Source organism: Phalacrocorax carbo, chromosome 1 (genome assembly GCF_963921805.1).
Source record: "Phalacrocorax carbo chromosome 1, bPhaCar2.1, whole genome shotgun sequence".
NCBI classification, from domain to species: Eukaryota; Metazoa; Chordata; class Aves; order Suliformes; family Phalacrocoracidae; genus Phalacrocorax; species Phalacrocorax carbo.
This window is the reverse complement of record NC_087513.1, coordinates 170,260,485-170,276,457: the sequence shown is the minus strand read 5'-3', so window position 1 is coordinate 170,276,457 and position 15,973 is coordinate 170,260,485. Positions and strand designations below refer to the sequence as shown.

General features: G+C 37.3%; 1 protein-coding gene across 2 annotated transcripts in view; it reads left to right on the top strand.

The window, feature by feature from the left end:
* NDFIP2 (Nedd4 family interacting protein 2) overlaps positions 1-15,190 on the top strand; it is a 46,355-nt gene extending 31,165 nt beyond the window's left edge. For both annotated transcript variants that reach the window (XM_064440698.1, XM_064440699.1), the window contains 4 exons: positions 4,442-4,566; positions 7,678-7,744; positions 11,427-11,532; positions 13,378-15,190. In XM_064440698.1, coding sequence (XP_064296768.1) covers positions 4,442-4,566; positions 7,678-7,744; positions 11,427-11,530 — 296 coding nt within the window. In that variant the 3' untranslated portion in view covers positions 11,531-11,532; positions 13,378-15,190. The remainder of the gene's footprint in view (positions 1-4,441; positions 4,567-7,677; positions 7,745-11,426; positions 11,533-13,377) is intronic.
* Positions 15,191-15,973: the final 783 nt, after the last annotated feature.

The window sequence follows — 15,973 nt, the reverse complement described above, 5'->3', positions numbered from 1 at the left end:
GTATGCTTAGTAAACCTAGGGCAAGTATGAAGCATTAAGCTCTTTTTGGTGTTTGCTGTATATTAAAATAATGAGTCATTGGACAAACAAATCATGGAGTAAAGGATGTAACTGATCATGGTTGCTTTTTGTGTGTATATAGAGTCACCATTATAATCTTATCACAGGCTTAAGCCACGGTTAAAATTTGAAGCCAACATAGGTCTTCAGACCAGTTTTGCTGGCTTTTTTTCACAATACTGAATACAAATGTAACACAAGTGATTAATGTGTAGCTGTGGAAAGCTAAGTGAAAAAGATCAGCAAGTGAAGTGCAAGAACAATTGAGGAAAAAGCAGATTTGTTCTAGTATGCTTGTCATTATTGTTGCATCTTCTGATATAGCAATATGTACAACTCGGAACCTTTGCCCAAGATTGCTTAATAACTTGAAAAACTGTTTTCCGTGTTTACTTTAAATTGTGGGAGTAGAATGAAAGGATGTGTCAATATTCCTCTGCAACTTAATGAGCACTGACAAAAAGCAAGCATGGATTAATAAATTATTAATGACAAAGTACAGCTTTGTACATCATCTTTGCCTTGCCCCTATAGTTATTGGAGAATGAAGAATGACAACGGATACAAGCTTGTTTTTCAAAACCAAGCTGAATTATTTTACTCCAGCTTCTTTGTAATTGCCTATAAAAGGCTTTGATTTCAAACTTCAATTTTGCATATGAAAACAACTATGCTGACTGCTGCCCCTCCGAAGAAGGCTTTGGGTGTGGAAATAGCTGATGGATAGCCTTATTTTGCATGTCGGATTCTGAGACTTTTACAACGTTCAGAACATCTTGTGCTTGGTATTTTGGCTGGGATTATCTTACTATAAACCATAAAAAGAAATAGAAGTATAACATAATTGTTGTGGGCGCTACACTGGATATCAAGAAGACCTTTTATTAAAAAGGACCTTCAGGCCAATCCTCTTCCCCCCAAAAAGCAACTTCTTACATGTATTTCATTATGAGTTTTGTTATGAGGCAATAACTCTAATAGTTATATGCTTTTTATGTGAATTACATTAATATAGAGTTACTTTCTCCTCTTGTTGGCATTTCAGGAATGTATAAAATTCAAAAATCTTTCTTTTATCAGTCCCACCTGACTATATGTTGTTACAGTAGCAAAGAAAGAGACTGAAATCTTGATGCCAGCGCAGTCAGTGGGAGTTTCATCTAAATGTCTGAAATTTATTAAAAGAAAGGAAACCATAATTGAAAGTTGGGCTCCAGTATGAATCCAAACTCTAGTGATCTCTGGGATAGGAAACAATTCTTGCTGCAGAGTGGTTAGTCTTGCAGTGGGAGGCTGGAAGGTGAACACAGAGCCTGGCTCTGTGAAGAGATGGCAAACTGAAATTAAGAACGCTTTTTTTCCTAAAACCATGTTGTAGTTGTAGCAGCTTGTTAGACTTTCTGTCTCGTTTTTGGGAATGTCTGTCTTCTTGATGATAAGGGGTAATAGTGTCAGATCAGGAACACATGAGAACGTCATGGGAAGCTGAAGTAGTATGAAGGATGATGTCTGTCCCCTCACCATTGTATTTTTTTTTCTCTCAGCTTGGAGAATAAACTTGTGCCGTGGCTTCTCTATGGCAATATAAGGATGAAAATTATGGGTAGCTTTTATTGCAATAATTAGGTGAGGCAGGAACTATACAGAAAATAACATCAGTGACTCTTGAGCGGGTGCAGCGTAGGCCGCACAGCTCAGACAGCTTGCATGACTAGCAGAAGATATACATGGAAATAATCATGGAAAAAGACACAGGTGGATGAGGCTAATCTTGATGAGAAGAAAAATAATTGGAAGATAGAGAAAAATCTTTATTTGTTGCAATCCACTCAGAAGCTGGAGATGCATTTCTGAAAGGAAAAAATCTGATTTTGCAGCCAGAATGAGACAGTGAAGCTGGTTCTTGGAGTAGCAATAGGACACAGAGGAGGTGAGGGAGAAGCAATGGGAAAGACTGAAAGCACGTAGACGTTATCGTTGCCTGTCTTAAGTTTGTTAAAATGGTGCAACAGGAAGGCAATATTGGGATAATCTCCCTACTATGTTGCCTAAGTTTTACAGAAGTGGAAGTAATACGTTCCTCATACTGCTGAAGGCGGGGAGTTCTGATTAGGTCCTCACTGTAGAATTTTTCTAGTGGATGATTACGGATCGCAACTTAAATAGTGAGATTTTTCTTCTGTGTGTAGTCGGGTTTTATTGAGGGCATGTGAACTTGCATGGTTTACAACTTTTGTATAGTTCATGCCTTTTCTTTCCCACTTGGGTTGTCTGCTTATGTATGTGAATTGATGGAACATCACACTTAAAGGGAAAAAAGCTGTTTTGAACAACATTGGAACGTGCTGATGTCTTTGCTTTGAGGAGCTGGGCAAACAATTTAGTGTTAAATATCTACCTAATACTCATCCAGTGACTGTGGATTCTATTTTGAATATTCCTTTAGACCAAATTGAAAGGAGGGTAAAATTGTCACTGTGTTCAGCTTTGATTATAAGAACTGATCCCGCCTCCCCCCCCCCCCCCCCCCCCCCCCCCAGTGTTTATGATTGGGAAATATCTAAGCTTTATAATTCATGCACAAATTAGTTCAGGTGTTATAAAAATCCTCATTTTTTAATATATACTTATTAAAATTGTAAGTATTCTAGGAGTTCCTCTAGTCTGCATAGTCCATTAGAAACATGTCAACCTTCTGTCCATTTTTTGCATGCCTGTCTTCGGAGCCACAATTGAAGTCACTCTTTGTAGCTTGAGTAGTGGGGAGAAAGGAAGAGAGCAGCAAGCCGTTACACTGAGACAGGAACAGAGACGCATTGAAGAACTAGTTTCTGAAATCTATTACTCTCTAAAAGTGTGGTGGATTTGGAGAGCTTGCTTAAAATAGGGAAATCCTGTTTTCAAAACAGTGTATCCCAGCTTCCTCAAATGTAAATGTTTTTCGTGTTAGGGTCACAATGACGTTCTTATGTTTTCTTCCTTGTACAAAACGACTGTGTTGATCTAAAGTCTTCCAAAAATTCTCTTGGAACTTCAGATTCTTTACAGTTCATGGAATCCCACTGCAGTTTTGCAGACTGATTTTTCATTTGTGGGTAAATCATTGCATTTTCATGTGGATTGCTGGAGGAGTTGTAACAAGGTTTTAAATTAAAAAAAAAAAGTGCTGTTTTATAGATAATCCTCCCAAACTGATTTTTACTTAAGAAAACTATTGACCAGTTTTGTGTTCCTAGTGTTTTGCTCTAAGTGTTCAAACTTTTACTGAAAAGGCAGACATCCTTTTCCCCCGTGGTGATTTAATGTCTGAATTTTATGTGGGTTTTGTCTTTTCCCTATGTTTGGGGATTTAAAGCATTAAGGATTTGTGTGCAGGGGTTTTGTTTCCCCTCTGCACCCTTCCATTCCTGCTGGCCTCATCAGGGGTTTTTGTGCTTATCGTGGTCTTCCCAGATGTTTTCAGTTTTCCACCTTCTCATCCTCTCCAGAACCCCTGAATTGTCGTCTTCCACCAGCTCCCCCAGCTTTTCTGTGTGGTGGTTTTCTCGTTAGGTGCCCTCCCTTACTCCCGAAGGTGGGACGTCACCTAGCCGGGAATTCCCACACCGTGACCTCATGCACGCAAACGGGAGTCGATACAGATGATGTTGTTGATTTGCCAAATACATATGCAGATGTGAAACTTTACATTGTAAAACTACTGGGAGTTGTGTAGTAGCGATAATTGCAGTAACAGTGGAAGTTATGCTCAATGTCCTTTTTGTTTCTTGATTTCTTAAGCTTCTATGTGAAACTTCCAAGGCTTCTTATATCTTGTGCTTGAATATAGGTCTAAAAGAGGAGACAGTAACCACTGAAACATCAGCTTCTAGGCTTACCCTCATTTCTATACTATGTTTACAGAGCAAGAGCAGATACTTTTATTCTGTTTGATCCAAACTGGATAAAGCTGACTATGCAGCCTTGATACATGCACGTATGTGTGCATATAACTATATTTTTAGTTATAAAAGCATAGCAAGGGCTTTTTTTCCTTTGTTTTAATCCAAGTCTTTTATGTTATAGTCCTTTGTTTGCATTGACCCTTCATGTCTAGTGTCATCTGGTTAGATTTCTGTAGCAATGTAATACTTACTTTTATGTTGGAGTTTTCTCTTGTATAAAGTAGTAGGTTCCAGCCTGTTTACCATTTGCTTTGTTATTAAGTGACTATACAATGGGGAATGTCTAGTTGAAAATCAATCTCGGAAAGCCTGAATTACCGGAAGGGAACTACTGACTGTGTAAGCATGTCCTTATTAGTTTAAAAGTTAAATTAATGTTAAGTCTGTCTGCTTAGCTATACAGATTAACAGAAGCTACTGTTTCTTTTATTTTATAGTGGCGTTTATTTTCAACTGGATTGGATTTTGTTTATCCTTCTGTATAACAAATACCATAGCTGGAAGGTATGGTGCAATCTGTGGATTTGGTCTGTCCCTGATCAAATGGATTCTCATTGTGCGGGTATGTTTCTTGATTCACGCTCTACAGAATCTGTTTGTAGAACCAAACCATAACAATTTATTCAAGGGTCTATAAAATGGAATTAAAAATCAGTTTATTAAATTCCAGTGCTTAACAGAGTGCCTAGAATTTTCTCTGACTTCCACTTTCGTAGAGAATTTACTTGCTATATATTCATATGTGCTTACTAATGTTGAAGCTTAATCTATTTTTATATGACATAACATTTTACATTCATCCTTCCACTAAAATAAATGCAGAGTGACTCATTCTTTGAACAAATATTTAAAAGCATACAGAAGAAATGGAGCAAGTACCAAAAATGTCGCTGGTATTACGGTGTCCTTATATGAAAGATTTATAAATGGCTCAGCCTAGTCGGGGCAGGGGGGAAATAAGAAAACATTTCTTGCTTGTATCTGATTCTTTTATTCCTTGCAAGATACATACAGAATCAAGTCAAAATTGAATATGAAGTTAGTCACATTTTTACCATCTTAGATGCTCAATTTCTTGATATTTTAATTGCAAGACTAGATATTTTTCAAAAAGGTATGTTAGCCAAATGGAAGTTACTTAGCTGACTGAGTGGATGCTAGATGAAACATAATGATTCTTTCTGAGCTTGAATGCCACATGCCTGTGAGAAGCAACATTTAAAATCTCGTCTAATGAAGAAAGAGATCTCTGATAACTTAATCATCTTATGCCCTGCCAACTCTGAATTTTTTTTTTTCCCTGTGTGTATGCTGGTAATGTATCGTGCTAAGACCAAATCAAGTTAATACAAGGATTGCAGAGAGAAGAGGTTGCGTGGTCCTTCCTGGACATGTCCTGCGTCCTTCTTAGAGCTGAGAGTGATTTTTGTTTTGGGATTGTTGCTTCCCCAGCCCAGGGGAATGCTGCTGAACCAGATGTGATTCTGGTGTATTCAGTTGGAATTCTGGGTTTGGGATGGAATTTTTCTTAAGCGAGTGGAGGAAACGTGATTTTTTTCAACTATGCATTCATTGGGGATATTTTCAGCTTCCCTTGAGGCATACCAAACAGAGGACAGAATTTGCTCATTGTGTCAGTTTTAGTATTCCTGTCTGCTTGAAAATGTGTTCACAGCAAACACAAAATTAATATATGCTAAACTTCCTTGAAGAATCCCTGTGTTCTAGACTAAATTCTTTTATATAATCTGTTACCAACTGTAAAATATTAGAGCTGACCAATTCCAGGACCTCAGGGGGTGGGTTTTTTTCATAGTGAAGACTCTCATCTTCCTGTGTTGTCTCCCTTTCCCGAGACAGTAGCAGAAAGCTCATACATAAGGCGTATTTGACAATTTTGTTTTAATGGTGACACACAAGCACGCGTGCACAAAACTGTTCTTTTGTTTCAGGCTCCTCCGAAGGCTTGTGCTGTCTTTTCTCACTCGGGGTCAGTAGCACAAAACTTTATAGTGTCGAAACAGTCCGAGTTCACATACGCGCTCTCTGTGTCAGTTTTTGCAGGGGAGAACAACAAAAGCGCGGTTTTTGCCATTGGGGAAATTCTGCAGCCACGGCTGCGTCTGCCTAAAGAAAATGATACACGTAGGCCAGTGTTTGATTGCTGGTTTTAGTAAATCTTCTTTCCAATTAAATGAAACTGTAACTCTAAAAAAAGTTTATTGCTGTATATATGTTGAAAATGCTATCAAGTGAGTTGGGATTAATAACATTGTCAGCTTCCTGGAAACGGAATTATTCGTTTGATATTTTAATGAAGTGTCAAAATATGAAATGCTTACTCTGCCAAATCATAGAAATGCTAGTATTTATATATGGATAATGTAAGTACCAATGATTTAGTTCAACTTAGCAATTCTGTTTCTTGATATTTTTTCTTGGATTGTGCGTAGAAATTAAACCTTTAAAGAATTCACATATTCTGGCTTTATTCTGGAGAAAATATGTGGCTCTCAGTGCACAGTTACTTGAAGAAAAAACCAAAAACTATACCTATAGTTCTTTAAATGACTTGGATTTTTAAATTTTTTTTTATCTGGTTGTGTATGTTGCCCAGTATCTTCTCTTCTTTTTTCTTTTTTTTTTACTTTTTTCCTCTTTTTTTTCTTTTTTCTTTTTTTTTTAAAGAGCAAACAGAATTACGTGCCTGAATTACTTGATTTCTTGGTTGATACCACTGAAATGTCCTAGAAACGGCAGGTGGGGAAGCACTGCGGCACAGCGCAGTGAACATAGTGTCTGACAGTAGGATGGGAAGTGTATGAATAGTGTGCAGAGCTACTACATAAGTTATTTTATTCCTTCTGGCAACTTTTCACACATCACCCCTTTCCTACTTCCTATGTGAGCTTTGGAGACGTTTTGATTAGCCTTTTCATCAGTGAGGCATGCAGTCTGGAGTCTGGTAAAGGCACAGATACCTGTCTCCAATACCATCGCACCCGGCCCTCCAGCTGCCTCCCACATCACAGGGAGGACAAAACTGTCTACCATGGTCACTAACAGGAACAGTTGAAATGCCACTTCAAGGTTCATTTAGTTGCGTTCAGCTCACTGCTGGGAACTGAATGCTGGTTTGAAAATGAAAAGACTTTAATGAGTTGGGGGTCTTTATGGGGCTGGTATTCTTGGCAGCGATTAACAGTAGGGGGTATACAGAAGGTCAAAAGCTCTTCTTTTGAGGGGTCAGCAGAACATCCCTGTCTGATAAGATTAAACTAATGTGGCTTTTGGTGTTAATATCTAAAGCAGCAGGCTGCTATAATGTGTTTGGGATAGCAGGCATTGGGGGGAAAAAGGAAAATCGACAAGTGGTGATTCATTATAATAGAAAATGTCAGATGGTTCTGGCAAGTAATACAGGTTTTGGTTTTTTACACACACACATATGTTTCTTTTAGAGGTTTTAAATAATTTTGCCACAGGCCAACTGAAACTGGAAGTGTTATTTGTATATTAAACTGCTGCACAAATACCAGTTTTTGTATTTTAGTTGAGTATATTACTTTTATTTAAATTTGCTTTATCCTCTCTGCTTTCTGTATTTGCATAGTGCATTAATTATGTCTTGGTCATCTGTCTTCTGCAGCTAAGCCCTCTGTATAAATTTCAGTTTTCAGATTACTTTACTGGATATTTCAATGGACAGTACTGGCTGTGGTGGATATTTCTTGTACTTGGTAAGTGGCAATTGGAAACATTTCTGTTTTGATGTGGAAGTACTTAAAGGTGAATCATGTCATTGTAAGTACGAGTTCTGCAACATGTTTAGCTCTGTGTTTTTCTTTAGCTGCTGATAGTTTTGTGCATTGTTTTAATTTCCATAGTATTCATGAAGTTATTGGTTAATTGGTGTTATTGTGTGAGCTGCGGACTATTCAAATAACCTTCAGCTCAAAAAATTTTGTTCTGTGGATGTAATTGTGTACATACCTGAGACTTGTAACTCGTGCTTTTTAAGCTGCTTCTACTGATCTAGGTGTGCAGGACTGTGTAATGAAACCTCGGCTTTATGTAGAGAAGATACTGAAAAGTGAGTGATAGTGAGTACTTTCATGTATAAACCTGTATGCAAGTATTAAATTTTAAGAAGTGACTGATCCTAGCAAGGTGGAGTCAGCTGTCTTGTACACAGGTCCCAAAATGTCCTTTTCTAGTCCTTTGAAATGCATACTGCATCAGTAGTTTCTCAGTCAGACAAGAGAATGGCTTCATGCTTTCTGATCACAGTGCTCTCATGATGTCAGCTTTCTCTTAAGAGGTCTGTCTGCCCACGTTCAAAGTCTTATACACATCAAATTCTGCTCTTCTGTCTGTTTTTAATTAGGATATACCAAACCTCAACGACTATACCTTTTCTCCTACTGTGGATTTTGTAATTTGAATATGGAATCTGGAATGATTTTCTTTCACAGAAGTGAATGCCACTATCCATTTTATTTTCTAGCTCTGGAAGCGTAGTAAACTGTTGCTGATTCAGTAGGTGGCACTCTTCCCTTTGAGACAGTTGACTCAAATGGCTAACTGCAAACGTTAGAATGCAATGTTGAGTGAATTAAAAAAGGAAAAAAATAAACTAAACCCGAGATCCAGACTGTTTGTGGCTTGCTATTTATCTCACAAGAAATGCCAGAAATCTTAAACGATGTTACCTAATCCTTTCTCTATCTCCCTTTTAGTAAAGTTTGAGAGCATTCATCTGACTTGCTCAGCTTGCTCTGCTGCTGTCCGCTTGGTTGCTTGAGATATATAGAAACTGCAGATGTTCAAGGCATCGCAGCACCAGTACCTTGAACGCTGTCATATTCTGTTTGAGGTGATTGCACTTAAGTGGCAAGTCAAAAGACTCTTTACAGATACGAACACCCCCAGATAAACCTTTACTTAAACCCTTATGGTGCCTGAAATTGGGGTTTAATGCTGTTTTCACTTGCATGAAAATAGTGTGTTCTTCCCCTAACATTTTCCCTGACCGTGTTTATGGAAAAAGCTGTGCATTTGTAGCTCCTCTTTTTCCTAGCCTTTTGCAGCAGTTGTTCAGAAGTTACCTCACTTAGATTTAGGAGGACCTTTTCGTCAGCCTTAACTGTTTGAAGGTTGGGTTGGGTTTTTTTTTGCTTTTCCTTTAACTAAAAGTTTATAATATGCCTTGGAATAAAAGGCGCTGAGGCAGGCAGTATGCATCTAGCAGTCAGCGTTCCCTTGTCTTATGAATGTATTGCATGAAATATGCCAACAGTGGTTTTAAACTGATAAAGCGGATAAACAGAGATTGCTAGAACACGATAGAAAGATTTAACCCAACAGAGCTACTTAGCAGGACATGGAGGAGTATTATCAAGTCATGGGAGCTCTGCCAACCAGATGTGTATTTCATTGTTTCGGATAACTTTCCCATTAGAGCACGCAAAGTAGCATGTCCTGTGTCTCTTCAGAAGTGAATGAACAGAGTTGGAGTCTTTCTTTTGTGTGGCCCTTTGACATACTTGAGCCCACCTATTGCCATCTTCTTCTCTCTTCTGGTGTTCACCTATCTGTTTCTGCTCCCTTCCCTTCTTCCAACGTCTGGAAAAATCAGCTCACGCTGCATGGAAAAGTGAAGTGGTCTGCTTCCAAGGAGCTGTCATGTACAGTGAACAAGCTGAAGAGAGAGACAATTCTAATTTTTAAATTTAAATGTTAGCCAATGTTTCTTTTTGAAGAACACAATGGAAAGTGGCTTGTTGGTGGGTTTTGGTTGGTTTTTTTTTCCCCTTCCCTAAACAGAGAAATATAAAATATGGGTTGAACTTGGACTGGTTTTCCAACATGTGTAATGCAGAAAGTATGCTTTCAGGCACCTTGAGAGCTCCCTGCCCGCCTTTTGCTGTTGCAGCTGCTTTTCAGTTGAACGAGGGACTATCTCTGGTAACGTCTGGGTAGCAGCTTCTGTAGTAGGCTTCTGATCCAGATCTTAGTGCTTTCTTCTCCATGCAGAGTTCACCTTAATCACAGAAATGTATCTGGCATAGGTCAAAGTTCCAGTGGTTAGCAGAGCATTCTCTGTGTTTGCGTGTTTTTAGTGTGTGTCCTAATGAGGCTTTCATTTTAAAAAAGCAAAAAGAAAGTAAATAAAATAAAAATGTACAAGTAAAAAGCATTTAGAGAAGAAATGAGCATAGGGGGAAAAGAATCAGTCACAGCCTGGAGAGCAGGAAGAAAAAGTGCGTCACATAGCAAACTATTGATGTAACCGTGGAGATTGCTTATTAGGATATAAGATGGTGAGAAGGATGAAATCCTTTGCTAAACTTGTTAAGCTTCAGTTTGGATTTCCATTTGAACCTTTGGAATCTTAATGTATATGTGTATATATACACATAAGCGTATACCACATACAGAGTATCTGGGCACTCATTGAATGAGGAGAATGGCTCTCTAGGCTCGTGATTCAGATTTTGACCCCCACAACTCTTTGGGCAGATTGTTTTATCTGTGTTGGATTCTCCCTGATCCAACCGATGGTTGGATTAATCTGTTGACGTTTACTTAGTGGAGGAAAATGGACCAAAGAGCTGTGTCCGCTGTGCAACAATGTGTTTTCCTGGGTTGGTTTGTTCAGATGTCCAGTGAATCTCTGAATGGACAAATTGGTGTTGGCAACATCATGGTAGTGATTTCCATTGCTGCAGCTATGACTTCTGTGTGACTGTTCTGTATCTGTTGTTCCTCTTATCAGAGCTGAAATATTCTTTCAAATGCAGTTGAATTTAAATATTTAAAGATAATTTGAACTGTGGAGTTGATGAAAAAAATGTAATCATAATACAGTAATTTTCTTTGCATCAACTGTTGTTCTTCCTTTTCCTGAATTTTCCTGGATGGTTAAATCTCAAGCCGTAATCTACTATAATTTATTATTGGCTTGTTGCTAGAGCAATCTATACTGTGAGGGTGTTTCTGTTTTCTTTTTTCCATATTTTGACTTGAAATACATTTATTGTATACATTTCTAAAGGTATGTTTTGTGGCTTGGGTAGTATTTTAACACACTAGTAACTTATTTTAAGAATTCTACTTGAAAAGAATGTGCAGCATGTATTTTTTTTTCTTCTTTTTAAGTTATTTCGTGCAGTCTTTTTAGCAGATAATACTTGAACACAGAATGAGTGTGAAATTTCTGAAGAGTCTTCCATAAGGCTGTATCCTAATACCACAAGATGAAAGCAGAAGACTTGCCTATTGAATTTATGAATGATGCATAAAGGCCTCACTTTACTTAGTGTAATCTAGATTTTTTTGAAATTATTTTTAATAAGAAATATATGGTGTATATATACTTAGGTTAATAGACTTCATTTTGTGCATTTTCTACACTTTCAGGACTCCTCCTGTTCTTTCGAGGCTTTGTTAATTATCTTAAAGTCAGAAATATGTCTGAAAGCATGGCAGCTGCTCACAGAACAAGATTTTTTTTCTTGTACTGAAGGTAAGCGATTTTTAGTGATAAGATTATCTCTCCCCGGAAGACTAAGAATAATGAAATGCTTATACAGAAATCACATGGTTTTTAACATCTGTCATGAATGTTGTATATATTCTACATGGACTTGGAAATATCTGAAGTCTCTTGAAGTCACGAAATGCTAAAGCAAATAATACATCCTTGCTGCCTCCAGTCCTCCCTGGAGCTAATGTTCAGTAACAAAAACGAAGAGGAACCTGTTGTTTTTCCTAAGCAAGAAACAGTATCTGCTGCCTGTCAGGATACTCTCCTTTGTGTTGGAAAACTGGCTTTAGTAGTCAACCTGTTGTCAGCAAGTTAGGAAGCACTAATCTGCCTGCATATTAAATCTGATTGACATGGGTCTGAACATGCAAACAATAGATGAGTATTGTCTCTCTTTACATGACTGGATTAAGGCAGTCATGTACCAGTATGATTATTGTGTATGCAACAATGTGCTTTATATATTCTTCAGGTAGCTGACTAATCAGTCTGGCCCATATCCAATTTTTTTTTTCTGTTTATACTTTTTATTTTATCCTTTTTATCCGTTAGGTGGATCTATTGGACTTCACTATGTAACTTAAACCAGGGGGCTCTGTGTTCAACTTTTTTTACTTAAACTGCATGATGAGATAAATTTAAGCCTATAAATAAATACTGTAGCATTTTCATTACTCTGCGGTTTACTTAAAATGCATAAATACTGCATTCTGACCTAGCTGAGAGGCTAAGCTTGCTGTAATAAAGCAGGTTTACCTAAATTTTCTCCAAGATCGGTCGCAAGATCAATATGAAGTAACCAGCCAGTTACTGAAGCCTGAAAAAAACTGAGAGCATTTCCCTAGAAAAACCAGTTCCTTTTGTATAAGACAGTGATATACATTTTAAAACAGCTAACGATAAATATCTGTGCTGTACTATGTAGTACTTGAACATGGAAGAAATCTGTTAACTAACATACTATTTCTTTTTAATGTGCCATTTTGTCAAAATTATGCAGTAAGTTAAATAACTAAGGCATATATTGCCTTTTAGCAACCAACCTAAATTGGCATCTACATGGCAGCATTTCCTTTATGCAGTAGTTATGTATCACTCCTTTTCTTAGTGATGTGGTAACATCTTTAGAATACCAAAATTCATAGAGGCAAAACTGAAAATACCTGTTAGCTTTCAGTACAATAAAGTTTAAAGATATTATTTCAAAAATAATTTTTATGACTACTTGATATTTGAAAACTGTAGCTTGAAGAGAATAATGAGAATGTAGGATGATGTGGTCTGGAATTTTTTGCTCTTGTGCAGTTAAAATTTTGCTTTGGAACAAAACACTCTTCAGTTCAGCGTTAACTGAAGTTAATGGTTTGTCCTAGCTGAGTTCAGTGGCTTTGAATTTTTCCTTTATCTGTAGGCATCACTGAGATGTATGGGCTGATAAGGTCTGTGGAGTGTTTAGAGAGCTGGACAAGTAAATATTTTTTTTTTTTTGGAGCATCTTAAGTATTGAAACAAGAAGTTCAAATTAATTGCCATCACATCTAAATGTCCTTGTTCTTGCATAGATAGGGAACTTCCTCTTCAGTGACTATTAGTTTTAATAAATAACAAATATTACCTCTGCAGTTACAAAATATTCTCAGCTGTTCTTTTGAAATAATAGCAAAACAACTGTTAAATTTTCGCTTTTTTTACTCCGATCCTGACATGGCGGGGGCGGGGGGAGAGGCTGCCTCTTTGCTGCTCCTAGGTTTAAGGCCAGTTAGCGACGCTGCTTCTAGTGAGTCACCGCGATGAACTGAAGTACAACTCTTTCTTTATCTCCAGACTGCATCGAACAGACATTCCTTTCCTATACCAGTGTGAAACTTCCAGATGATCTGTAACCCTCCGAGTTAATAGAATAGAAGACTACTAAAACCAGAAGACAAATTAGTGAAGATACGGCTTCAAAAACGAATGGCAGGGCGGTTTATGCTCAAATACCAGTTCTGGTCATTCTAGTAAATATTTGTAATTGCTGCCTTTTGTTTTAGCACATTTGTGTATGTGCTTACTAAAAAGATAGTATTGAAGTAAGAACAAACCATCTGTTAGTATAGATTAGGTTCAGTCAGACTAGGTTAATCTGTGCTTTTGTAGTACCTGAAAGATTTAAGTGGTAACTTGTTGCACAGTGTGTATGTACCACTGACTTGTTGAGCTGGACTTCTGAGTACAATGAAATGCATTAAATGATTCAGATTAGCCCGTTCTGACAGCTTTTTATATAACTTAGATTCATCTAATGATTGTGTAGAACATTCTTAAGTTTACTAAACCCCAAATTTCCTTGTTATCATAAACTTGTATTTGCCAATATTTTATCAAATTCAAACCAATATACTGGTTTGCTTAAAACTGATACTCCACTTTGAGTCCCTTGTAAATAACTCTGCATAAATGACTGTTTGAATTGCTTCTTAGGAAATATGTCAAAATATATTTTGTAACAGCATATTCTCTAAATTTTGTTAATTGGCTCTTAAGGGTATAGTTACTATTAGATGTAATTTTGGAGGTAAAGGCATTGAATTGTCTCATCCTAACTTTCCTCACATGAATTATTATTAACTAGTTTGGGCTTCAGCGTGAAAGGCGTTATTCTTATGCATGATCCCATTTAAAGGTAGAGTTTGTTCACGTTAGCAAGGATGGACAGTCTTACATCTTTAGTCCTTGGTTATGCAGCTGGGTCCTCGTAAGTGCACCTTTGTTCCTGAAACAGAGTATTGCAAATGTATTCCCTGGGTTATAACACTGGCTCTGTTTAAGAAGTCTCGAGTTCAGTACAAATACAACATCTACCCTGAGGGCTTCTCAAAAAAAAAAAAAAATCACGTAGCTATCTTACAGCGCTTGTTCAAGAATAAATACTTTGCCATTTCCTAAAAATAAACAAAATTAAAAGCAAGGTTGTTTTGGAAGTAATCTTTGGAGGAAAAAAACCCCCAAACCCTTTCTTTTAAAGCTCTGAAAGTAGAAAACGTGTGTTGCACCTCTCCCAGTATTCATTTAAGGTATACCATTACTTTCTTCTAAGTATCATCTCTTTAAGAGGTACTGTCTACTGTTCATGCATGTGTGGTTTCCTTTAAAGTTTGTGAAATTTGTACTTCTCCTTAAGTAGGCGAATACATCTCTCAGTCCTTTGCACAACTGGAATCTCAGTTGCAAGAATACATTGGTTGTTGGTTGCACCTTTGAGGAAAAAAAAATAATACAAATACTTTCCTCCAGTCTTTCTTTTTATATTAGAATTCTGCCTTTTTATTGCTAACATTAAAAACAGTGAGGTTTATGTTGTTTTAAGCTAGTGCTGTATTCAGTTTTGTATCTATAATGAATGTTTAAAATATACATCTGTAAACTGGTCACATCATTCATTTTCTTAATCTTTCAGAGATGCTGAAAGTGACTGAAACTTTAGGGGCACCTCCACTTCCCAGCTTTTTATGGAAAGGATAAAATTAAGTATTATGTTCAATATCCAATTGGGATTTCCTTCTAAACTCTTCTCCTTGTTTCTGTGTTCTTTTGCATTCATTGTCCACATGAAAAAGAAGCGGATAATAAAACATTGCTTTGTTTTGCTAATTAAGACTTACGTTTTCTCCTTTTGTACTTCGCATTGAAAAATACACACTGCAATATTTGTGTCACCATGGAATCACAGACAAATTACATGGAAAAATAGATACTAACCAATGCTCTCTACTCTTCTCCTTTTCATCCCATGTTTTATGGCAACAAGCTGTAAGGACGTTTCTTTTAATGAGTTAATACAACTGTGCAAAACATGCAATATTGATTCATTTTCTATGTTTAACTAGTACTGTTTTCCAGCTCTATCAATTTTCCCAAAGTTAGTAGCAGTCTTCAGATAGAATCATTTTTGCTTGCTCCAGTGCATTTTACAGAAAGCTTCATACAGATACTTGGGTTTGTTGTGCTTTTTTTTTTCTTTTTTTGGACTAGCTTGGAAAAAGTCTCATTTGGACAGGAAGAATATGTAGGGTTAAAAATGTACACGTTATCTAATCCTCTATAGTTGATGCAGCAGTTTGGTAGCCTGAAATCTCATCAGCAGGAGGAAGGGAATTGGGACACTGTTTTCAAAGACTCGGCAATCTATTCCAGATGTGTCAAATGCCGCATATTTTCCTTGCTATTTCCTGTGAGCTTGGTTAGGAGCAGCTGGCTCTGTGGTTTAGAGACACCTGGCCAGCTTTGCTTTGTGTCTTGGGGGGGGGCGGGCAAGAGGGAGGAGGGGAAGCTCCAGTATCACAGTGAAATTGACTGTAAACAGATTTTGTACGAATGCAAATAAGGCTTTGAAGTTTGGGGCAAAAACAGCTGGGGGAGGAGAGGTGGGGAGAGAAAA